Source organism: Dipodomys merriami, unplaced genomic scaffold, assembly GCF_024711535.1.
Source record: "Dipodomys merriami isolate MVZ:Mamm:240054 unplaced genomic scaffold, mDipMer1.0.p SCAF_185, whole genome shotgun sequence".
In the NCBI taxonomy this organism is placed as follows: domain Eukaryota; kingdom Metazoa; phylum Chordata; class Mammalia; order Rodentia; family Heteromyidae; genus Dipodomys; species Dipodomys merriami.
In genome coordinates, this window is record NW_027203215.1 from 433,422 (window position 1) to 458,246 (window position 24,825).

Here is a 24,825-nt window from a genome sequence, read left to right on the forward strand (position 1 = left end):
CTTTACATTAGCCTTTCTTTCTTCTTTCCTTCCTTCCTTCCTTCCTTCCTTCCTTCCTTCCTTCCTTCCTTCCTTCCTTCCTTCCTTCCTTCCTTCCTTCCTAGGCTATCTAATCAAATCCTCTGGGACTCAGAGACTTGGGTTGCCTATCATAGTGGCTTCTTTAGTCCCTAAAGAAACCAATTTTTACCCTAAGAGAAATTCTGCCCTAGATATGCAGAATATCTCCTTCAGGTAAAACTGATTTAACCTGCATAGCACCTAGCTCATACAGCATTTTAAAATGTTAGCTCTCTATATGGATTCTAATTCAAGTACTAATGATTCTGTAAAAAGCAGCACAGGTAATTACATTGGGGTGAAGCAGTTTAAAAAATCATTTAGGCCTACAAACATGTATGTCTTGGGGAGAATACACAGATCAAATCTGGCTAATAATTATTTGTGTTCTAAACAAAAGATGTTCAATGGAGACATTGTGCTGTACCTAAAGAAATTTTTGACAATAATCTCACTTCCTCTCCCTCTCTTCCCTTCTCATTTCCCAGTCCATCTCTAACCTAACTGCACACTGTATGAGCCCAAGTGCTGAGCATCCATCACAGCCCTGGCTCATCACAGGCCTCCTGAAAGCCTGAGGAAAGCCTCAGGTCCCACACATTAACTGTGGAGATGTGGGAAGAGGGGGTTCAGGAAGCTGAGGGAAACAAGGTAAGCCGACTTCTCTCCTACCTTCCCCAGCATCCACCAGCTCCTTCAAATTCCCTTTGTCTACTTTGGCAGAGAAAACATGGGCTTTCCTTAGGGCAGCTCAGAAGTCAACTAAGGTTACTGTTCAAAGTCACCAAAAGGTGTGTACATGAAGAGAGGGAGGGAAGTTTCACAAGCGAAGTGATTCTCCAGTTCAAAATATGTATGGGGAAATAAGAGAAGTCATTCCAAATAACTATGCTAATCATACCGAGGTGAAAATTGTGCACAGTGTCCCCTTTTCACATTCTCAGGAGGGAGGATAGAGGGATTTGAAGGTGGAGAAGAAAAAGAAAAATAGTTGTGGAAGCCATACCCTCCTGCCAGCCGCCTCTGAGCAAGGGGCTTGGAAAAGCAGACGTGTTACCACTGGCATGTGCCATTGTCCCTGAACACATGTGAGACAATGTCAGCACTTACTTCTGGCTCTAAATTGGAAAAACACTTCCTCTTTCTGCCAACACCATTTTCCCTCCTACTCACCCCCGGAGACTGACATGGTTTCCATTCCAAGGAGCCCAGGGACCGATTCCAAGGAGACTGGTAACATATTCCAGTGAGAGCTGGCAGACAGCGTGAGACCAGCATAGGGATCCGTTTAGTCTGAAATGAATTAGCAAACACTTTTTAACTTACCCTTTGAAGATTTTATTGCCTTATCATCAAACCATTTGTTTTGGCTAGTGATTTTTCTGACTATGAAAAAGTGGCTCATCTCTTCTGATAACTAGACAGACTCAGTCAACAGGAAACTTTTTTCCCCCTGAACACTATTAATCTACTATTACAGAATTATTCTCCACCCCTATGCACCACATGCCAGGACCCTCAGCTTTAATCTTTTCCTCAGATTATTGTGCCTACTGTCTCTATTCCAAACGTTCTCATTTCAAATCTATAGCTGCAAGGGACATCATAATATCACTTACTTTTACTCACCAAAGATATAGTTGCTAAGAGGTATTTATTGAAACATCACCTGTGAAATTGCCTGCTTCCCAGTCAGGCCAAATATTTTCTTGTCAACTAAAACCCACGTGGTGTTTCCAAATGAGGAACACTTGGGATTTTTATTTTCCTTAAAGTTGAATATATTTCTGCATGCAGTGAATGAACTTGTATAAGAGTATTTTGTCACAAAATTTCCCCTCTAATCCTGGCACGTAAGCAAATAGTCAGAAAAGGCTACCTTCCTGTATAGTGCTAAGACTACCTCAATTTTTGGTATAGTGTTCAGACCTCAGTGGAAAGTGAAGTGTGATGACATATTTCACTCTGGACCCTGACCTGCTATGGCTTGGCTAGTGTCATCAACCAACCCGTCTTAGCTTCTCTTTGCCTCGGGTAGTTTATTTGTAGTCTAACAAAGCCTTAAGTCATCTTGAAAAGATTCATTCTTAACTGTGGTTTTCCAGCTTCTCTGTTATTGCCACTCATCTTCCCTTTGTTATTAACATGGCTGCCAGCCTGTTGTTAGATTTACTAAAGCTAATCTGAAGCTCAGCTCTGGTGATGGTGTTCTTCTATGGCTGACAATAGCTTCCCTGGCATTTTGGAACCACAAGTGTGAACCTGCAAGCTATAATTCTAGAATATTTATATAAAAAAAATTCTATCTGTAGCCATGATCATCTACCTTACTTCAACTTTAGCTTTGTCCTTTTCTGAATGTGCTGTGTGCTTTTTTTGTATTTCATAGCATATCACGCATTGCACAGATGTCTGTATTTTTTATACTTTCTCTAGTAGATATTTTTCTTTAAATTTGAAATACTGTCTCATTATGGAGCCCAAGGTGGTCTCAAACTTAAGATCCTCCTCCCTTAGCCTCCAAAGTGCTAGGATTACAGATATGCACCACCATGCCCAGATCTGAAATACTAATCTTCCCAAGAATAACTGCTGCCATTTATTGATCAAATATCCTTTGCCATCTACTATGTAAGATACATCTGTAGATTTTTTTCTACCAATGTAAATTGTAAAGACATGATTATCTGTAATTTTTTAAGTGCTAGGTCAGTTAAGAAAGGAATATGGCAGAGAAAGGAAATCATGTGACATGTCATTGGAAGATGACATTTCAGTTGGTCTTCACCATGTTATCCTCAGACATAAGCATTAGGCTTAAGTAGACAAAGAAATAGGGGTAGAGAACAAAGGTAGGCATAGTTTAAGAATCCCAATCACAAGTGGGACTTGACTGGTCATTATGTCAATTCGTGATGATCATCTTTATTTTGCAGATAAAAAAAAACTAGAAGAGGTAAAATGATGTGCAGTCCCTGAATGGTGTGTGACAGCTCATGCCTTAGCTGTTTACATCATGCAGAAAGGCACAAGGCTGATAGACTGATGACATTGGCACTTGCCTGACACACAGATGTTAGGGAAGTACCACCAATAAACGAATGGTGATGCTTTCATCTTCTAAAACAGCCTCATTTCATATAGCTGCCACCAGGTGGCAATATTTGCTATGGATATACAGTCTAGTCTTTCAAAGAGCAGAAAAGATGCCACAGATCATCTGATGCTGTTATTTTATGATTAAAAAAAAAAAAACAAGAAGACACACAGATACAGATACACACAAAACCCTATGATCTGGAAGTTTATCTTATTTATTCAATCACTTCAAGCTAAAGAACTTAAACTTGCATGTAAAATTCCCAAAGGTAGTGCTTTTTCATTCTATCTACCTGCATATTTATTTCTTCAAAACTTGTAACTTTCCCACATTTTCATCATTGAAAGTATACATAAAAGTAGTAAAATATAATCAAAATTTATTTTTGGCAGTACTAAGGTTTGAACTCAGGGTCTTGTGCTTGCTAGAGATAGTCAATCTATCACTTCAGCTTTTTTTTTTTTTTTGTCCCAGCTCATTTTGGCATTTGTCAGATAAGGTCTTGAGTTTTTGCACAGGATTGGCCTTGTCATGGTTTTCCTACTTAAACCTCCCACATAGAGCTGGTATTACAGGCAATAATTATTGCCAGACTGCTTACTGACATGGGGTGGGGTTTTTTTTACTAACCTCTTGCCCAGGCTGGGCTCAACAAGCTGTGATTCTCTCCATCTTCCTCCCCAATACCTGGAATTACAAGATATGGCCACCGCACCCAACCTACAATCACAAATTTTAAAACATCTTATAGTGAATCTGTAATTTTTCAAAAACCAAATTATATAAGTTTAATGCACAAAAAGTTAAAATAAAGAATGCAAAAAAGAAAAAACTGTCAGCAATTCCAACAAAGATAATCATTTCAGCACACATTCTGCTAGTTTAATTCGTCTATAAAACTCATTTTAAATAATTACACAATCCAATAACTTGTTAAAATTTCTGTAATCTTACTTTCATAGTCAGTACACTTTTCTTTCATGAGATCTGGGATTCATTGAAATCCTCCCAACTTAGCCTTAGTCTCTTAACAAATTTTTAGCACATACTAATTATATAAAACAATGGATTTCATTGACATTTTCATACATGTATACATTGTACTTTGATTATATCTATCACCTCTTTCCTACCTTTCCCTTCACGATGGTCCCTTCCAAATAGGCCCATTGTACTTTCATGTAATTAAAAAAAAACCAGAGTCCATGTATGAAAGAATTTGCAGTTTAGTCTAGCTATTTTCCTTAACACGACCTCCAATTCTATTATCATGCAAATAGCATTTTACTTTTTTTTGGGGGGGGGGGTCGGTCTTGGGGCCTGAACTCTGGGCCTGGGCGCTGTCCCTCAGCTCTTCAACTCAAGCCTAGCGCTCTACCACTTGAGCCACAGTGCCACTTCCGGCTTTTTCTTTTTGCTTATGTGGTGCTGAGGAATCAAACCCAGGCAGGGCCTCATGCATGCAAGGCAAGCGCTCTACCACTGAGCCACCTTCCCAGCCCACATTTTACTCTCTATGGCTAGGCAATACCTCATTTGTGTACACGCACAATTTTTTCATCCCTTCATGGTGAGGAGCATCAAGGCTGATCACAAAACTTAGCTATTGTGAATAGTCCTACAATAAAAATAAGCATGCTTTAATCTATAGCATGCTGCCTGATTCCTTTATACCTAGGCTAATACATCTCTATATATAGCAGGATTATATGACATCAAGGGCTGACAATGAGGTTTCAACTCAGGGCTTTGTGCCTTGTGAAGCAAGAACTTTACCACTTGAGCTATGGCCCTAGCCTATTTTTTCCCCTCTGCTTATTTTTGGAAAGTCTTGACTTTGCTAGGGATGACTTGGACCATGCTGGAATGACATGTCACCACACCCAGCTTATTTGTTGACATGGGGTCTCCTTTGCCCAAGCTGTCCTCATACCAGTTGTTCTGGTAGCTGGAATTACCAACATGAAAGTCATGCTTGGCTTTTAGTTCTTCAAGGACTTTCATGACTGGGCACTAACAATATATAAGGATTCCCTTTCAACACATCCTCACCAGAACTTGTTTCCATGATAGTCCATCTGATTGGGATGAGATGGGAATTCAATGTAGTTTAAATTTGCATTTTTCTTTCACAGATAAAATGAACTTTTTTTCATACATTTACTGGCTACTTATATTTCTATTGAGACTTCTGTGATCTATGTATTAATTTTGAGTCTCAAATACTATGTATATTGTCATTATCAAGTGACAAAGGTTTTCTCCCATTGTTTCTCTCCACTTTGCTCTTCTTTTGCTGTACAGCTTAATTTTATGTAACTTGCCAATCTATTTCTAAACTACTAGAGTGCGATTCAAATAAGTCTATGCCTGTCTGATTCTTGAAGTGTTTTCTTCTAGGTTAAAAGTTTTAGGTTGCACCTTAAGATCTTTAATCCATTTTGAATTACTTTTTGTACAGGGAGAATCTTGCACAGGCTTGTTTGTAGATGTGGATATTCAGTTTTCCCAGCACCATTTGCTGGAGCTTTTTCCTAGTATTTTCTGCACATTTTGTCAAAAATCAGGCTGTTAACTGTGTGGGCTTACTTCTGGGTCTTCTATCTCACTGGTCTACATATCAATTCTTGTGCCAGTACCATGCTGTTGTTACTCTAACTCTGTGGTGCAATTTGAAATTAAGTATTTTGTTTAGCACTGCCTTTTGCTCGATTCCTTTGATTTCTTGGGGGAGAAGGGGGGTTCTTTCATGCTTCCTCATGAATCTTACAGTTGTCTATACCTGTAAAAAATATTGGAATTTTGATGGGGCTTATATTAAACTTATAGTTCTTGATTGCTTTTGGTAAGACATTTTTACAGTATTAATTCTGCTAATCTATTAACATGGGAGGTCTTCTAGGATCTTCAAATTTTCTTTAGTATTTTCACCATGTAAGTTTTTCATCTCCTTGTTTAGGTTTATTCTTATGTATTGAGTACTTAGTTCAATATATTGTTTTTCATCACATACTTTTTGTATGTGCTTGCAGGTATTGGAGTGTGAACTTGGTGTCTAGGTGCTGTTCTGAGTATTTTTCCCTCAAAGCTGGAGCTTTACCTCTTGATCCAGTTCTACTTCTGGCTCTTTGGTGATTAAGTAGAGACAAAATTAAAAAAACTCACTTTCTTGCCCAGGTTCTCTTTTATGATCTTCAGATCTCAGCCTCCTGAACAGTGAGGATTAGTCCTCAGCCACTGGCACTCAGCTTCATCTCATATATTTATAGTTTGTTGGGGTTTTTTGTCGGTCATGGGGAAAAACTCTGGGCTTAGGCGCTATCTCTCAGCTCTTCAGCTCAAGGCAAGTGCTCTACCACTTGAGCCACAGCTCCACTTCATTTTCTGGTGTTTATTGGATATAAGTCTCACAGCTTTTCCTGTCCAGGCTGGCTTTGATCCACAATCCTCAGATCTCAGTCTCCTGAGTAGCTAGGACTATAGGCATGAGCCACTAGTGCCTGGGGTTCATATTCTTGAAAGGATTCTTCAAGTCAAAATATGTTATTTCCCATGTGTTTATTCTTTTTGGTAAGAAAAAAAAAGCAGTATCAAACACCAACAATATAATCCATCTCCAATTAGAAAAGACTCACTCCAACATTTTATTTTTGCTTTTGATAAGGCATCCCTCCCTCTTCACCTATCTTCATAGGATAGAATACTAAAGGGTATTTCTCAGCTAAAAAAGCTCAGGTCAACTACAGAAAAAAAAATTTTCACAACCAAGATAAAATAGCTTTGCCTATCTCCTCAGGGATATTATTATTTTTACTAGAATGAGTACATGCCTTAAGATTTGCATATGGATTTTACAAGCAACCTTTTTCTTTTCGGTCCCGTCGTGGGGCCTGACCTCTGGGCCTGGGCGCTGTCCCTCATCTCTTCAGCTCAAGGCTAGCACTCTACCACTTGAGCCACAGCGCCACTTCCGGCTTTTTTTCTTTTTGGTTATGTGGTGCTGAGGAATCGAACCCAGGGCCTCATGCATGCAAGGCAAGCGCTCTACCACTGAGCCAACTTCCCAGCCCAAGCAACCTTTTTCTATACTCCCTGAATTTTGAATTGTTGTACCATCAGTATTGTAATTGAGTTTTGGTCCATGATTTCAAACTTCTGTACCATGAAGTTCTGCTAACAGAAACTGCTGACAGTTTCACCTCACCAGCACACTCCAGGCGCTTACCTTTCTTAGCCTGCCAGTGCTCCTATATACCTTAAAAAATAAGTAGATAGAAAATGACGCTGCAGTACATCTCCAGTAAGGTGAAACAGAGACAGTCAACAAGGCTTTTGTTTTCCTTTCTAGTGGGGAAAAATCTGCCTGTAGAAGAGGACATTTCACTCATCTGTCTCGTTATCTGGAGCCATGTACAACCAAGTAGACTCAAGAAAACAAGTCTACGTTTACTTATCTCAAGGTTTTCATCTAGTTGTCTCCTTAGATCACATGATGCTCACATCTGTAATTCCAGCTACTTGCGAAACCCAGATGAAGAAAATTGTGGCCAGCTTAAGAAAAAGTTTTTGGGGACTCATTACAACAGGAAAATCTAAGCATGGTGGTAATTTATCTGCCATTCCAGCTATGAAAAGAAGTGTAAAGAGAATGATCACAGTCCAGACAGACTAGGCAAATACTAAGATCTTTTCTCAAAAATACCTAGATTAAAAGGGTTGGAGGCATAGTTCAAGAGGGTGTGTTCAAGTGGTTCCTTGCAAATATGAAGTCCTGTATTCAAATCCCAACTACTGTAAAAAAAGGATAAACATTATAAAGTGCTCATCAACCTTACTGAAGAGTACATCTCTTGGTAGCCACCTAATAATATGCATTCTTATTCAACTGTTACACTAGCTAAGATTAAGTTGTACCAAACACAATCAACAGTTCCAGCAATATTCCACCCCTCAAACAATGGCTGGGAGTCCACAGGGCACCTGATAAAGAAACTTTAAGCACTCAAAACTGGCACAAGTTGGGCGCTGGTGGCTCATGCCTCTAATCGTAGCTACTGAGGAGGCTGAGCTCTGAAGATCACGTTTCAAAGCCAGCCTGGGCAGGAAAGTCCATGAGACTTTTATCTCCAATAAACCACTAGAAAACTGGAAGTGGCACTGTGGCTCAAGCAGTAGAGTGCTCGCCTTGAACTGAAGAGTGCAAGGACAGCACCTAAGCCCAGAGTTCAAGCTCCAAGACCCACAAAAAAAAAACCAAAAAACAAAACTGGCACAAAGGAGTCTGGTAAGCATAAAGTACACTAACAAAGTTGCAGCAGATGTTAGTCAAGAAAATCCACAAAAGCAGTCCCATACCTGCAATGCATATCTGCTTACAAATAAGCTATGTACTTGGGATGGAATAACCCAAAAAATATTAAGTCATTCATTTTATTCCTCTTAAATATTTTATTGGGCATGGCCTATTTATTGTTACTTCAGCAAGGGAAACTTGGATAAGTACAACTAATACTTTGGCTGATGAGCTAAAACTCAGAGGAACCAACTAACCAGAAATTCCTAAATAATACTTCCTTTTACAAACAAGCCTCTACTCAGTCAAACAAGAAGTTACCAAAAGGAATATCAATGTTAAAAAAAAAAAAAAGCACAACAATAAGCTGAGGGTTCTCCCCTTATTTACAAAGAATCTTAATATTACTAAGAAAATTTGACAAATGAAGAAAACATCGTTTTGATTATTTTTAGTTCAGCTTATTCAATGTGTACCTGTGAGAGAATTCATTTATGATTCAAGCACTGATGATTCATACAGCAATTAAAGCAGAACCGAGATACTCTTTATTGAATTAAATTGTACATCTGATTTTTTAAAACTTGTCAAGTATTCACAAAGCAGATAGATTTTCATACTAGCAATTTCAGAAACACAAAATAAGTTTCCATATAATCCCAACAGAAGTAACCTTTCCTTCTAACATTAAGAAAATAAACTATTTTTTACAAGTTAAAACTATTAAGTTTACTATGGTGCAAAACACCAAAAACACTTGACGCAAAACCTATTATTTTTTAATAAAAAGTATGCCTTTTCATTTTCTATTCTTGGCCCAAATTTTAATTCTTTCCAGTAGAACCAAAACCTCCTGAACCCCTTTCAGTATCATCCAAGACCTGAAAAGATAGAAAGATAGCAAGCCAGAGTTAATTTTAGTCTTTTTACTTCTCTATAGCTCCTACTGAAAGATTTTCATTCCCTGCTATATGTCAACTTTTAAAAAGGGAGATTACAGGCCTGCATGGTGACATATGCCCATAATCTCAGCATTCAGGAGGCTGAGGCTGCAAGATCAAAAGTTCCATGCCAGCCTGGGCTACAGCAAGACACTGTCAAAAACCAAACCAAGGAGATTACCAAAAGAAGAAAAATTTTAAAAGGCTGCACTGGAATACTGGAGAATTTTCAAGAGCTAAGAAAATGGCAGAATTTCATAGTGTATTTATGTAATTTACTATTCAAAAAAAATACTATATATATATATTTATCTGAAAACCAAGAAAATCCAAAAGATTTTAATTTTGCTTTCCATAGTATTATTCATATACACGATCTAGTTACAAACAGCATCTATTATCTTCTGACATTTCTTCTTGTTATTTGTTATGTTATATTCATTCTCCATTCTTATGATACTTACTTGAACTTCTTCAATTTCTGGATAAAAAATCTGCTCACAAATGAGCTGAGCAATTCGATCACCCTTTTTCACTTGAAAGAAAGCAAAAACAAAAGTGAATTGCTGATATTTCTCTGAAGCATTTTCTATATTATCCCACTCAATGAGGATTAGAGGAATGCTGCAGACACATAATAAATTCAGTACATTTATGTGAATGAATGTATTTAACATACCTTCAAACTTCTCTTTGCCAAAATTGAACAAGATAACACCAACATTTCCCCTATAATCTTCATCTATGACACCAGCTAGAAGAAAAGAAAAATTCTATTAACCTTGATTTATGCAGCCAGAACACTAGCCTAGATTATTCTTTGTAGCTCTGAAAATTTTGTCCTTACATATGACCCAGTAAACCTTGTGGTGCTACTATGTACAGCATGAAAAGAACACTGACAGGGCTGGGAAGGTGGCTCAGTGGTACAGCGCTTGCCTTGCATGCCTGAGGCCCTGGGTTCGATTCCTCAGCACCACATAAGCAAAAAAAAAAAGCCAGAAGTGGCGCTGTGGCTCAAGTGGTAGAGCGCTAGCCTTGAGCTGAAGAGCTGAGAGACAGCGCCCAGGCCCAGAGTTCAGGCCCCAAGACCGGACCCAAAAAAAAAGAAAAGAACACTGACATTATTGGAGTGCAAGTAAGAATTTGGAAAATGGATCATTTTCTAACTTGGCTCCCTTATCAAATTGCTGAGTGGCAATTATCTCCAATCTGTCTACTCATGGCATACTTGCCAAGAGTAGGAAAAAATTATGATTTGGGCTTCAAAGACTTTTCCTGGTAGCAGCTTTTTACTAATATTCTCATTGAAATATGACAGTTATAAAGATGTCAAAAAGTCTGAAGATCTACATTGGAATAAGTCAATGCTGACACTGTTTATCAGCAGTCTTGAAAGTATCAGGATATTCCATTTTAAAAAAAGCTATACTTTTCAGTCTTCTTAATTTGAACCACAGATTTTCTTCAAAACCATGATCTCTTAGAGGACCTTACCTCTCAAGCTTTACAATGGGTACACTTCTGCACACTCATAAATAATGTGAACTTCTAATTGTCCAGTTAGTAGCTTTTTCACATTATAAACAAAGATAAAGCAGATCTTTGCAGATTTGAACCAGTCCCTGCTATGGCCCAGAAATCTACCAGACTTGTTAGACTTGCTTTTTGGGGGTTGAGAACTTAACAAGCTTCCACAAACATAAGCACATATAATACAAGTGCACCAGCTGCTCATTTTTTTAAAAAGATGGCGACTTGTCATATCATGCATCCATAAAGTAATCCATTACTTTGTAGTATATTCAAGTTGTGCAACCATCACTACAATCAGTTTTAGAATACTTTTAGTACCTTAAAAAGAAATTAACTGTTATCAAGTCACCCACTCCTGAACCCCACTCCCTATACCAATTACATCTTTCTGCTTGGTTTGTAAAAAAACTGAATGAGATACATATAAACAATGTAGCTCTACTTTATATCTGACTTATCCTTATTAGTACTCTTACCTTCCCCAAACAAACCAAAAAATATCTTCAAGAAAGAAAATAAATAATAGTCAAGAATCCAGCTCAATCGGTACTCAGGCTGGTTGGCCATACTCCAAATTATCTTAAGGCCATACAAAAAAATTACTTAGTACAAAGGTAATTCAAACTACATCCTATCTCCATTTTCTCACGAAGGTGGAAAACCAGGCTGATTACAAGCCTTGAAGCCTGCTATACAGTCTAGAAAGCAGCTAATGCAATTCATCTCATATCTGGACTGAATGACAGCAATAAGGCAGTAAAACTTGGGCAAATTCAAGGAAACCTTTCTTCCTTCACTGTGAACTGTCCATTAATTTTAGTCCTTAACACTTAGGAAAACTGATAGAAAAAAGGGACCACTTGTCTCCATGTTACTTATACCAAGCAAGTTTTGACTGCAGGTATGATTTAGCTTAGATTTAAGAGAGCAAACCTTCTGTACCATAGTATGCTGGAACAAAGGACCACAGAAGGCTGGAGAATTTGAGGCAGAAGCTCAAGTAAGTTTGAAAAAGACGACGTAGCTTGATTTCTAGGCCTTTTTTTTTGGGGGGGGGGGGGGGGAGGGCCCTGAACGATGGGCCTGGGCACTGTCCCTCAGCTCTTCAGCTCAAGGCTAACGCTCTACCACTTGAGCCACAGCGCCACTTCTGGCTTTTTCCTTTTTGCTTATGTGGTGCTGAGGAATCGAACCCAGGGCCTCATGCATGCAAGGCAAGCGCTCTACCACTGAGCCACCTTCCCAGCCCCTTCCAGGCTTTTTTGTTTCTACTTTAAGAAAAATTTAAGTTAACCATTTGAGAGACAACATTTTACAATTAAGTTTACATATTACTTTTTTCACTAAAAATATTAGAGACAGCCTTTTAGATTAATATACACACATAAACCTTGGCCATTCTTTTCAGACAGAAAATGTGGAATATATACCATTGCTATCATTATTATTTTGCCTGTACCTGGGCTTAAATTAGGAGGTCATACTCTGGCTCCCCTTGACTGCTCAAAGCTATCACCTCAGTCATGCCTCCAGTCTAGCTTTTAGCTGGTTAATTGGAGATGGGAGTCTCACAGACTTTTCTGCCTGGGATGATTGCAAACTATGACATGCTAGGTCTCAGCCTACAGACTAATATTACAGGTATGAGCCACCAACACAAAGCTGCAAATATTCTGAACGTTATGGTATTTTCAACCTTACAAAAATCTCCCTTTTCGCAAAGGCTTCTGCTATGTATTTGTAACACACTCTTGTCTGGGGTGCTCTACTAGCTGTAGATCTTGAATCCTACAGGGCCAAATAATCTACTAAGATTTTATGCGTGGACCATAAAAATGTAAAAAAGCCTTTAACTGACTAAAGATAAAACTGGAGCCAATGAAAATGTATGGCAGAAAAAGAGATCTTCAACTGAAACCTATTTCTTAAGTATGAGTGCTTACGGTATGCAAAATTCAACAGTTCCAAATACATTTACTAAACTGTCATTTGTGTTTTGAGAATCATCTAAGACTTATTCTTTTCCTGCATAAAAGACATAAGCATCAGGGATAGTTTTCTTCTTCAGAGAAAACTTCAAGTGTCTTGAAGTTATCATTGGAAAAATCATGCATTGGAACTGGCAGAGTGATTAACTGACTTCAGGCGAAAGTTCCAAGACTTTGGCATGTCATTTGTTGGAAACCTTTAGTGAAAACTATCCACACCTACCAGATGTGAATTCTGAACAGAATCCTGCATACTCAACTTTTCCCTTTGACCCTTATTTACAGCTTAAGATTTCTAACAGTGTCTCTTCAGGAAAAAAACAAAAAAAAAAACATTGCCAACTATAATAAACTTGTACCTGGGACATTATTAAGATACTTTGCATTCAAAAACATACCACAATGTGATTTTATGAATAACCCCATACCATACATCAAGCAACCTAACTTTCCAATTACTTAAATTTTTTTCCCAAAAAGTTGCTAAAATTAGTAACAAAATCGGGGTAGGGAAAAATGTTTCCATATTAAAAAAGTCAAGTCCCTAAGACATGTATCATTAAACATGTGATGTGTCAGATGCTTTTTACATTATCATTTCATCCTTCCACCCTTCAGAGGTAGGCACACTAGTATCTATTTGTACGGTTAAGGAAACTAAAGCTCCGAGTCCACATTCCTTTCATAATCCTTCGAAATTGCATTCAAAATATATACAGTCTTTCATATTCTTAAGGTAGACTATTAAATGCATGCCAAATGACCACATGAAGTATTTCTGAGAATACTGTTCAGGGACTCAACCCAATTACAGGCTGTCAAAAACAATCCTTGCTATTAAAAACAAAAAAACAAAAAGTGAAGAACTGCGATTGGCCTTCTGTCTTGTACCACAGCACCACCTAGTGACACCATGGGGTGACACAAAGACCCTTCCAAAACGTTAGATTAAGACAGCCAGGGGTTAGTAGATGCTTTTAACCACTGCAGTAGCACAAAGACCCAGCAGATTCTGGACAATACTGAAGGGATATAGGAATGGTAATCTCCATCTTTAATTGCAGTCTAAGGAAAAAAGAGGTAGAAATCAGATGTATATACTCCAGTTTTGAACATAAAACAACTTTCTCACCACTGAACAAGTTTCATCATCTTAAAATCCTCCTAAAGTAGCTGCATAAAAACAGTCACAAGAGAATTTAGCATATCAATTTATCTGAGTCAAAATTAAATTTGTAGAAGTATAGATTATCACTACACCAAGTTAAAAATCTTTTCTTAGTGTCAAGTTATCTGATTAATAAAAACCTTACAAAATGACTAAAAATAGGATGTTACCAAATAGTATGTAAAACTATATATTTAAACGGTCTTATTACTTCAGATTAAAACTCTAAAGCAAGATATAATAAAATCTACCATGTGAATATGTACATTTTTAAGGACTAATACATTTATCAACAACAGTAAAAATATTACCTCCTACATCAATGAAGTGTTTTGCAGCCAAGCCAGAACGTGGAGCTAAAAAAAAAAAAAAAATGCTATTTTAAGTGGAGAAGGGCAATATAGATATAAGTGATGCAATGTAGGTATGATACTCTTTTAGCATCTCTTTCTTCATGCTAATTTAAACAGATCATTCTGAATACATTTATCATTATGAAATAAGAAAGCCTGTGTTTTAGAAAAGTAGGAACTTCGACAATAAATGCTACCTCTTGCCTTGACTTTTACATTCCATCCCTTGATCTTTCCCCACCCTAAAAATACAGTCAATGATGTTAAAGGGACCAGGCAAGTGCCCAATTTTTTTTTCTGGATATTCCTTGTTCATCCTCAAAGTTTATGTGATTATGATAGATTTTATGAAAAAGCTCAATTTGCTGACCCATCTGCAGTTGCCTTGGTTGGACCAAATGAAACGCCCTCCCATGGTCTGTGAGCTACATTGCCCTATATGGCCAAAGTGTTTCTTCCACACATAGCTGGTAAGTCACTCTCCTAGAAGGACTCACCGTTTCACTTTTCTCTTCATGTTTAGTCTGATAGCTACCTATATTATGCTCTTTACAAGTTTTAAATTCACTCTCTGGTAACAGCGGTTTTCCCAGAAAAGTCAAACCTGCTGACTTGCAGTTCATTTTGTCCTAGCTCCTCCCATTATATAAGAGCTTCTCCTCTAGACAACTGAAATGTCCCTTTTTATCCAATGGGAGAGAAAATACTGAACAGGACGAGGTTCAATGGATTAAAATTTAGTTTTACTTTGTATGGTGCAGTACAGGCCTTGAACTCAGGATCTTGCACTCTCACTTGGCTTTTCTAAGCTCTACTACTTGAGCCATGATTCTAGCACCCAGGACTTTGCTGATCATATTGGCTTCGAATTTCAACCACCTGATCTCGGGCCTCTCAAGTTATCTAGGATTGCAGGCAGGAACCACTTGCACCTAGTGGAGTTCTATTCTTAGTATAAAACAACAAAACTATTCTTGATATAAACAAAGAGAGAATATGATCTTACATACAATCTAATTCTTGCAGGGCAGAGCCAATGGTACAAGCACCAATTAAAATTACCTTAATTTTCAGTTTTTCTAAGGCATTTAGCCCAACCTCTTCGGCCAATGTGTTGAGCCTTAAAAAGCATAAGTAAAGTCTCCAGAGTAATTTCCAATTGTGTTTGTTGGAAGTTTTTTTTAAGGAGGAAGCTACAGTAATAAACAAGAAAAGCCAAAAAGGGTTAGGGATGTGGGTCAGGTCGCTCAGTGCCTGTCTAGCAAAAAGGAGAGCAAGTTCAAACCCCAGTATTGAGCCAGATGCCAAATCCTAGCTACTCAGGAAGCTGAGATCTGAGGATTGCAGTTCAAAGCCAGCCCAAGCAGAAAGTCCATGTAACTCTTATCTCCAATTAACCACGAGAAACCCACAAATGGCACTGTGGCTCAAGTGGTAGAGCACTCTCCTTGAGCTGAAGAGCTTAGGGACAGCGCCCAGGCCTAGGGTTCAAGCCCTACGACTGACAAAACAAAAAACAAAACAAAACCAGTATTGCGGAGGTTAGCAAAAGCAAATATCATGAGCCCATTAGAGACAGTACTATTATCTTAGGACACAGTCCTTGCAATAACCTGTTATTTCATCCTATTTATTTAAGTTACTTACCTACTCTTCCATAGCACCCAGAAGGAAGAGCTATCTGAATGTCCGTCTTCACAAGGGCTTTCTCCATAGGTGGTATTGTATAATCATAAGCACTAAGATATTAAAGAAAACAATTGATATTTATATATTTTTACTCTTTTCTGTAACAATGTATACATTATTCTTTTAAATACAGATCATAAAATAACTCATACTTTGGTGAGTTTCCAATTTATATGAAGTTTGAAAGCCGAGTAGATATTTACAAAAAAGGACATTTTTAGACAAAATAATTCTTTGTGAATTTTATGATAGAGGGAGAGAGGTCAACACTTCTAACATGCTGCTGGGATATCACCATAGCTCACTTGATAAAAACAAAGGGGAGGGGTGGGAAGGTGGCTCAATGGTAGAGCATTTGAATTGCATGCATGAGGCCCTGGGTTCGATTCCTCAGCACCATATAGCAAAAAAAAAAAGCCAGAAGTGGCGCTGTGGCTCAAGTGGTAGAGCGCTAGCCTTGAGCTGAAGAGCTGAGGGACAGCGCCCAAGCCCAGAGTTTAGGCCCCACGACGGGACAAAAACAATAAATAAATAAATAAATACAAAGGGGGCCAACGGGACAAAAACAATAATAAATAAATACATACATACATACAAAGGGGGCCAGGTGCCAGTGGCTCACGCCTGTAATCCTAGCTACTCAGGAGGCTGAGATCTGAGGATTGCAGTTCAAAGCCAGCCTGGGCAGGAAAGTCCATGAGACCCTTATTTCCAATAAACCACTAGAAAACCCTAAGTGTTGCTCAAGTGGTAGAGCACTTGCCTTGTGCTGAACAATTCAAGGACAGACAGCCCAGGCCTAGAATTCAAGCCCCACGACCGACAAAAAAAAAAAAAAAGGGGGAGGCTGGGAAAGTGGCTCAGTGGTAGAGTGTTAGTCTTGTATGCATGAGGCCCTGGGTTTGATTCCTCAGCACTACATAAGCAGAAAAAACCAGAAGTGGTGCTATGGCTCAAGTGGTAGAGCACTAGCCTTGAACTGAAGAGCTGAGAGTCAGTGCCCAGGCCCAGAGTTCAGGCCCCACGACCAACAACAAAAAACAAAACACAAAGATTTTATAAAACTGCAAGTTACTTTAGACATCTTAAGTCACTCTATTTTATTAAAGAAATCATATCAATTTTATTGGGAGGATGAATGCCTAAAATTATCAAGTCAAAATTTCCCCCAACACTTACAATGCCCAGACATAATACTTTGGAAGGGTCTTGTCAAACTCCATCATTCTTTTATTCTTCTAGACTACTATCCCTGTCAGCTACAACACTCTCTAACTTACTTTTCTTTTTCAGTTACTATCTCTCTCTGTTCTTTCTGCCCTTCCCAGTATGTACAATTTAAGCCAGTAGGCTCACATTTAAATTATCTGGGATGCTTGAAATCCCTAATCCCAAGACTGTTTTTCACTTAAAAGTCAACAACTGGGCACAATAAACAGGTGAAAAGAATAAATTCCAAGTTAAAAAACCTACATCACATTCAAATTTCCCTTGGGCAAATCAATTAATTTGCTGACAAACTCCCTCACCTGTTAAAAAAACCAGATGCTAATCTGATTGTGAAAATTACATTAGGCAGCACATGTGATCAAAAGTTGGAGAGCTAGAAAGTTCTAAGTAATTAAAGGATGGTACTATACTGGCATTCCTGTATTTATTTCATCATGTGACCCTACCAAACCTTGGGCCTAACAGATGTATAGTTAAGCAACCCTTTCAGTCAGAATCGGCCTACCTCAAACCTTTCTAGAAACCATTCTGACTTTTTTCTAGTTCAGTACACCTGATCAGCCTTGGGGTCAGCTCCTCCGAAGGCCCAGACGAGCCAGGTCGTCTCTGCCTTCCACTTGGCAAAAGGGTGGGGATCGATACTGCTAAATAACGCCCGGGCCATCTCATGGGTTATTTACCTGCGGGGTCCCTATTGTGAGTTAAGGCTAAAAAGCGACGACTTCAAAGATGCCCGAACCGCCAAACACAGCCTTGGTGTAGTTTCCCCAGTTGACTGGCTCGGGCTTAGGCCCCGGATCCCGGGGTGTAGGGGGGGGGGTGTGGTCTACTCACCCACCTGTACAGGTCGTAGCCTGCGGCGCGCGCCGACCCCCGGGTCGGGGTCGTGGCGTGCTCGGAGAGCCTCACAAAGCGCAGCCGCATGTCGCCCTCCTTAGCAGGTCGAGCCCGCTTGCAGGGGGAGCTGGCGGGGGTCTCTTTTGAGCAGGGCATGGCCAACCGGGGAGAGGAAGGAAGGAAGGAAGGAAGGAAGGAAGGAAGGAAGGAAGGAAGGAAGGAAGGAAGGAAGGAAGGAAGGAAGGAAGAAAGGAAGAGAGAGAGAGAGAAAGAAGGAAAGAGGGAGAAAGAGAGACAAGAGACGGCGCCAGGTGAGCGCGAAAACCCGCCAAGCTTCAAACCGCCCCGCCCCCGGCCGGACGAACCCACCGCTCTGGGAGGGGAGGGAGGGGAACTCCATGCTGGAGCCGGAACCTTGGTCGCAAAGTCGAGCTGAGCCTCCGCGGAAACAACCCCGAGTCCAACACTCGGAGCTCCGGTTTAACGGAAAACATCTTCAACGATTTCCCTCCCCACACTCTCCCCCCCCATGAAAGAAAACGACACCTCTCTTCCCCCCCCCCCCCGTCTCCCCCCGTAAGCAGGGACTCAAATGGACTCGCCCGCCCCCCCTGCGTGCCGTTTCCCGCGCTGCGTGCGGCGGGGTGGGAGGGGGGATTTTCCTCCCACTTGACGTCCCCCGCCCCCACCCGCGGCCCGCGCGACCTGGGCCCGGGCTTCTCTGGGTCCGCGCGGCACCTCTGGCTTGGGGAGCGGAAGCCGCTGCCTGTGCCCCGAGCTGGTGGGGGTCGGCCGGCAGCGCGGTCTCAGAGAGTCTCAACGCTTCCTTCAACACCGAGCGGAGTCGAGCGAGGAGTAAATGAGAGCGGAACGCGGCGGCGCGCTGGCGGAAGGACCTCATCGCTCCCGGCCGGCGCGTTCCCCGACCCCCACCCCACCCACCAGGTGACCCCGGAAGCACTACTTTCCGTTGGCGGCGGCGGCGGCGGCGCGTGGCTGCCCCGCGCCTCGCGGGCTTCACGTGCGGCCTCCGCTGCTCCCGCCTTTCCGTTTCCGCTCCCCCCCCCACTTCGGGTTGAGGGCGGGCCTCACGTGGTTAGCCCTGGCGTCAACCTGACCTGAGGCCTTGCCGCCTGCGGCCGTGATTACCAAGCCCGAGGCTTCCCGTAGGCCTCAAAGCGACCGACACCCCCCCCCCCTCCACCACCAGTACCCGGATGCGACTCTTCGGTCCACGACCCCGAGCTCGACTTGCGGCACTCAGACCACCAGGTGGTGGAAAACATGGGGGAGGACGGGAAGTGGGGGAGGTTTCAGGGGAGGACCGAGCATCTCAGCTAGAATCCTGGCCCAGGTGAAGCCCGTGGGGGATCCCCTCGTGGCTGGGACTCCCGCAGATCCCGGGCTTAACGGTGGTGTGGTTGACAGTGGGCGTGGGGGATCATCTGCGGGTATTTCTGCAAAGTGACTCCCCCCCCCCAAAAAAAGTCTGGGAACCATATTTCAGTGCACCTTAATTTCCAAGATAAACAGGAGCCGCGGGGCCGTGTTATTAGATGAGTGACAACTCAGGAGGTAACTGCTGGGAAAGTGTCTTCGTGGTCTTCTTAACTTACAGGCCCCGCTTGAACTGAACCCTCTTAACATGTTGGGACTTTTCTAGATGGTTAACTCTTAGTAACTTTTGCACACTTTCTGAAAAAAAAAGTATATTAAAGATTAGCTGTATTTGAGGACACCCCAAATTCATACCCAGAGAGATGAGACTCCTGCTATTTACTCCTCCTCCTCCTCCTCCCTTCCTTTCTTTCCTTATTTTCTTGTCAGATAATGGGGCTGTAATGACCTCTTAGGGCCCCCCCCCATAATCAATAGCTTAAGCCCGAGTGGCGGTTTGAAATCATTGGTGGGGGAAGGGCGCAGCCTTTCTGGGTACAGGGGGGAGTAGGAGAAAGCCCGCAGTCCTGAGGAGAGGTGAAGGAGAGGTTGAGGAGAGGTTAGCGGAAAACGTTTGGGACAATCTAGAGGGAGGAGAGGAATCCAGAGGACACCTGGACTCCTGAGGAGAGGAGAGGTGAGAGGGAGGTTAGGGGGGGAACCTTGAGTACGGAGAGTAGTAGGAGTGGAGGGATGGACGGCAGGAGGGGAAAGCTTGCCAGAGCAGGGCAGGGCTGTGGAGGACAGGTCATTTGGGAGGCCATGTAGGACCTTCCTCTAGAGAGGCCAGTGGAGAGGCGCCTCCAAGAGGAGAGCAGAGGAGGACTGAGGAGAGTGGAGAGGCCTGCAGAGGAGGAGGAAGGGCAGAAAGGGAAAAGCCTTCCCCTTTGGAGGTCTAAGGTTTGGTGGTGTGCAGACCAACTAATAAAACAGGGAGGGGGGCGATCAGGACTGCCTATTGGAGGCTTGGAGGTTGGGTGGTTGAGGCTGCTCTTGGTTCTGGATATCTAGCCCAGGACAAGGTAGTCTCAAGTCCCTTTTCTGGTGTAAATAGTATAAATAAACTTCTTTTGTCCACCTTTCACTGTCTGTGCCTGGGTGGTTGTCTTGCTCTCCGGAGGTCATAAGTGGGCTTGAACTCAGGGCCTAGGGGCTGTTCCTAAGCTCTTTTGCTCAAGGCTAGCGCTCTACCACTTTGAGCAACCACAGCTCCACTTCTGGTTTTTGAGTGGTTAATTGAAGATGAGTCTCATGGGGACTTTTCTGTCTGGGCTGGCTTGGAACTGGAATCTTGAGATCTCAACTTCCTGAGTAGCTAGGATTACAGGTGTGAGACAGGCTCCTGCTACTTTTCTAATCCCCCTTCCTTCCCTCTCTTTCTCCTTCTTTTCCCTCTTTTTGTGTGTATGTGTTTGTTTTTTGGCCTGCCTTTGTCTCTCCTTTAGTTAAAATACTAACTTCATTTTGGGCAATCGTCCTGCAAATGAATTTTTAACATTTTCTACACGTACCAAAAATGAATTTTTAACATTTTCTACACGTACCAAACTTCCCTGCCTCAGTTTTGGTTTCAAGCTATCCGGTCTTCTCCACACTTTCATTCTCTATTACAGCAGTTATTTTTCCACCTCTTAACACTTAATACTACAATCTACTTTTTTTTTTTGTCTTTTCTTTTTTGGTACTGGGGATCGAACCCAGAAAGTTGCACTTGCTAGGCAAGCGCTTTGCCATTGAGCTACATCCCAGCCCAAATCTCTACTTCTTTTTATTTATTTTGCTCAGTTTCTATTTCTGTAGTAGGTACATGCTCCATGGGGACAGGGAACTTACATATCTTCATATCTTCATTTGCTTTTGTATTCCTAATATCTAGCTTAATGCCTGCGTCAGAATGAATAGTTGCTTGATACTATTTATTTGCCAGTCCTAGGGCTTGAACTTGGGGTCCAGGCACTGTCCCTGAGCTTCTTTTGCTCAGGGCTAGCACTCTGCCACTTGGAGCTACAGCATCACCTCCAGCCTTTTCTGTTTATGTGGTACTGAGGAATTGAACCCAGAGCTTCATTCATGCTAGGCAAGCACTCTACCACTAAGCCACATTCCCAGCCCTGTTTGGTACTTATGTGAATGAATAATAGTGACCTCATTGTCTAATCTACCAGACCCTGGCATATAGCCTCAAAGTCTTGATTTTTCTTTAATTTTTAAGCAGACACCATCCCCCATGGTTTTTTCAAGATTTATGATTAAAGCACTGACTTAGAGCTGGAAACAGCTTGCATCCACAAAAAATTCATATTGGCACTAGGCTTATGCAATTGAATAATCAGCATGAAAGATAGCTTTATTCTAATAAAGACAACATGATATCAACTATGTTTGGAACAGGACTAGTTTTTCTTATTTGCGGCACCCACAAATTTAAAGTATATGTTCATACTGAGATGTCCTCTACTTCCCCACACCCTCATTCCATCTCTTCTCACTCTTTAAAGGCAGTGCTCCCAAGTTTTTTAACTTTATCTGAACTTACTTTCCTCTTTCTTTACAATAAAGTAGTATAAATGTTATCTTCTGAGTTACTGTAGCTGAGTACTTAGTCTCTTAACATGATATCATAAATCCATTCTCCCAGTAGTTTGTAAGGATGTTTGACTAAGTTAGCTGGTATGTAGTTATTGTTCACTACTGAAACAGAAACATGGCATTTCCTTTTTTTTTTTTTTTTGGCTCCGTAAGTTAATTGGTATTATTCTTCTTGGTATTGCATCTAATTTACTATTAACTGTATTCTACATACAACGGTGGATCTAGTACCTCTAACATATATCAAATATATATATCAAATATATATCAAATGAGATATCAAAAGACATTCTTTCACTTTCCTTTTTTGATTAGAACTGTCTCCATTATTTTATTGTAAAGATGCTGTACAGAGGGGTTACAGTTACATGAGTAAGATAATGAGTACATTTCTTGTACATGAGTAAGGTAATGAGTACATTTCTTGTGGAGCATTATTACCCCCTCCTTTGTTGTTCTCCCACTGTCCCTTTCCCTCCCCCAGTTCCCTTCCCCCTACCACCAAGTTGTAAAGTTCATTTCCAATATACTGTCTTGTGGGTATCATTATTGCAATGGGTCATCATGTGTCCTCCATTGGTTTTGCCCCAGTCTGTGCTAGTGATCCTAGTTCTAGTTGTTACACTGAAATTCCAGCCCTCTCTTGTATAGCAGCCCTGGCTTTACCACTTGAGAACCTTTCTTAGTTTACTTCCTCATTTTGTCAAGTATTTCCTCTAATATTTTCCTTAGAAAAGTTCACATGAAGCAAGCTCCAGTGACTAACACCGGTTATCCTAACTACCGAGGAGGCTGAGATTTGGAGGATCAAAGTTTGTGGCCAGTTGAAGCACAAAAGTTTGATAGATTACATCTCAAAAATAACCGTCGAAGACTGGGATGGAGATGTGGCTGAAGTGGTAGAGCACCAGCCTAACAAGCTTAAGGCCCAGAGTTCAAACCCTAATATTACAAAAAAAAAAAAATTACATGAGAAATGATTTGAATCTTTGCCTATCTTAAAATATTGTCATAGCCCCATTTTCCTAGTCTTTCCTAGTCTCAGATCAAACTTCAGGAACTTGCAATGTTATCGTGTGTAACACTTTTTGTTAAGTCATTTAGTCAGAAACTCTCATATAATCTTATCATGTATATATGTATTTTATCTTTCAGATTAATGAGTCATACACTTTTATGGATCTTTTAAACACTTATTTGAATGTTATATATGCAAAAACAATTTTGCTTCACTCATAAAACCTAGCACCAATATGGTATTTTGCAATTTCTCTGGTTAGTTTGGGCATAGAAAGTTTAATATTGTAGTTTTCATCTGAGGTTATTTTAGATTGAAAAGAGAAAAGGCCATTAACTAAAAAAGAGTAACAGATTATAATTTGGAGCCAGTATAAATATGTAATAGGACATTCCTTACAAACAGTGGAAATAGAACTCATTATGAACACACACCTCAGTATGAACATATACTTTAAATTCATGGTTCTGCAGTTAAGAAAAACTAGACATATTCCAATTATCATTTATTTTGTGTTGTCTTTATTACAACATAGCTATCTTTCATACTGATTAATTCAACTGCATAAGTCTAGTGCCACTATGAATCTTTGGTGGATGCAAGCTGTTTCCAGCTCCAAGTCAGTGCTTTAATCACATCTTCAGAGTCCCTTTTGCCTTGAGAGGTAATAATTCAACAGGATGTGTTATTTTTGTTGTTGTTGTTCATAAAAACAGATACTTCCCTTTAACTGGGTTTGTAGGCCAACAAGTCAATTTGGTATAGAAATAGGGTAGAGGAAGGAAACAAGTAGAGGAAGACATTGAGGTTATTTGATTGAAGACCCTTAGCTCAAATATTAAGTAATTTGAATAATTTCACTCTTTTCTACCCTTATAAGATGTGAAAGTTTCAGCTTGCTGCTTTTAGAGCACGCTTGTAGCCATGAAGCAAAGTGTGGATGTCTTCAGGAAGTTTCTAGATCAGGGCTCAGGAAGCCCTTATAAAGCAGGCCTGATCTCTTCCTGGAGTATCCTAAGAATGGGCTTTTTCCCCCCCTCTTTAGGAGTATGGTTGTCTTTCTATTGCTGCCTAGTTATTAAGGTTGGGGAGTATTTTCTCTCATTCTCCTGTTCATCCTCATCACACTCCACCCTAGTTTGTGGATGGACTTAAATGGGTCCAAAAGCAACAGATGGAGAATGATTGTAAAATTAGAAAATGGCATGGAGGACACACTAAGCTAGGTATGTGGAATTGGTATTTGGAGATGGTGGTATCCACCAGGTAAGGAGTTGGAGTACTAGCAGAGATTGTGGTGGTGATGCTGAACAGAGTGAGCAGGAGAGCTTTCCTGTTGTTGGGAGGCTAGGTGGAAGGATGCCAGGTGAAGACACTACTTCAGACAGTTTTGATCTCTTATTTTGTCTCCTTGGTTGCTCCTGATTTACTGTACGACATTAACAACTGTGATATGATTTTTTTCTTATTAGTAGCACATGTTTTTCCAAATTGAAAGAAAGACAGGAACAAAAAGGTTATGCTTTCTCATCTGTAGCTGGTAAACAAATCCAGTAATTATCATAGCTCAAATTGCTGATGAGACA

At 40.7% G+C, this 24,825-nt stretch overlaps 1 protein-coding gene and 1 long non-coding RNA gene across 6 annotated transcripts in view; one reads left to right on the forward strand and one right to left on the reverse strand.

The window, feature by feature from the left end:
* Positions 1–9,210: 9,210 nt before the first annotated feature.
* Dut (deoxyuridine triphosphatase) lies at positions 9,211–19,140 on the reverse strand. Of its 4 annotated transcripts, none has more exons than XM_070026605.1 (7): positions 18,934–19,140; positions 18,197–18,335; positions 16,087–16,178; positions 14,398–14,442; positions 10,074–10,148; positions 9,859–9,929; positions 9,211–9,334 (listed from the first exon to the last, which is right to left on the reverse strand). In XM_070026605.1, exons 1-7 carry the CDS (start codon positions 19,094–19,096, stop codon positions 9,278–9,280), a joined length of 642 nt encoding a protein of 213 aa, XP_069882706.1. In that variant the 5' UTR covers positions 19,097–19,140; the 3' UTR covers positions 9,211–9,277. The 4 variants fall into 4 exon arrangements, with proteins under 4 accessions (XP_069882706.1, XP_069882705.1, XP_069882708.1 ...); XM_070026604.1 differs by having other exon boundaries at positions 18,901–19,140; XM_070026607.1 differs by lacking the exon at positions 18,934–19,140 and adding an exon at positions 18,610–18,693.
* Positions 19,141–19,281: 141 nt separating this feature from the next.
* Positions 19,282–24,825, forward strand: part of LOC138830175 (uncharacterized) — a 60,602-nt gene continuing 55,058 nt past the window's right edge. For both annotated transcript variants that reach the window (XR_011372897.1, XR_011372896.1), the window contains exon 1: positions 19,282–19,467. This is a non-coding gene — a long non-coding RNA (uncharacterized lncRNA). The remainder of the gene's footprint in view (positions 19,468–24,825) is intronic.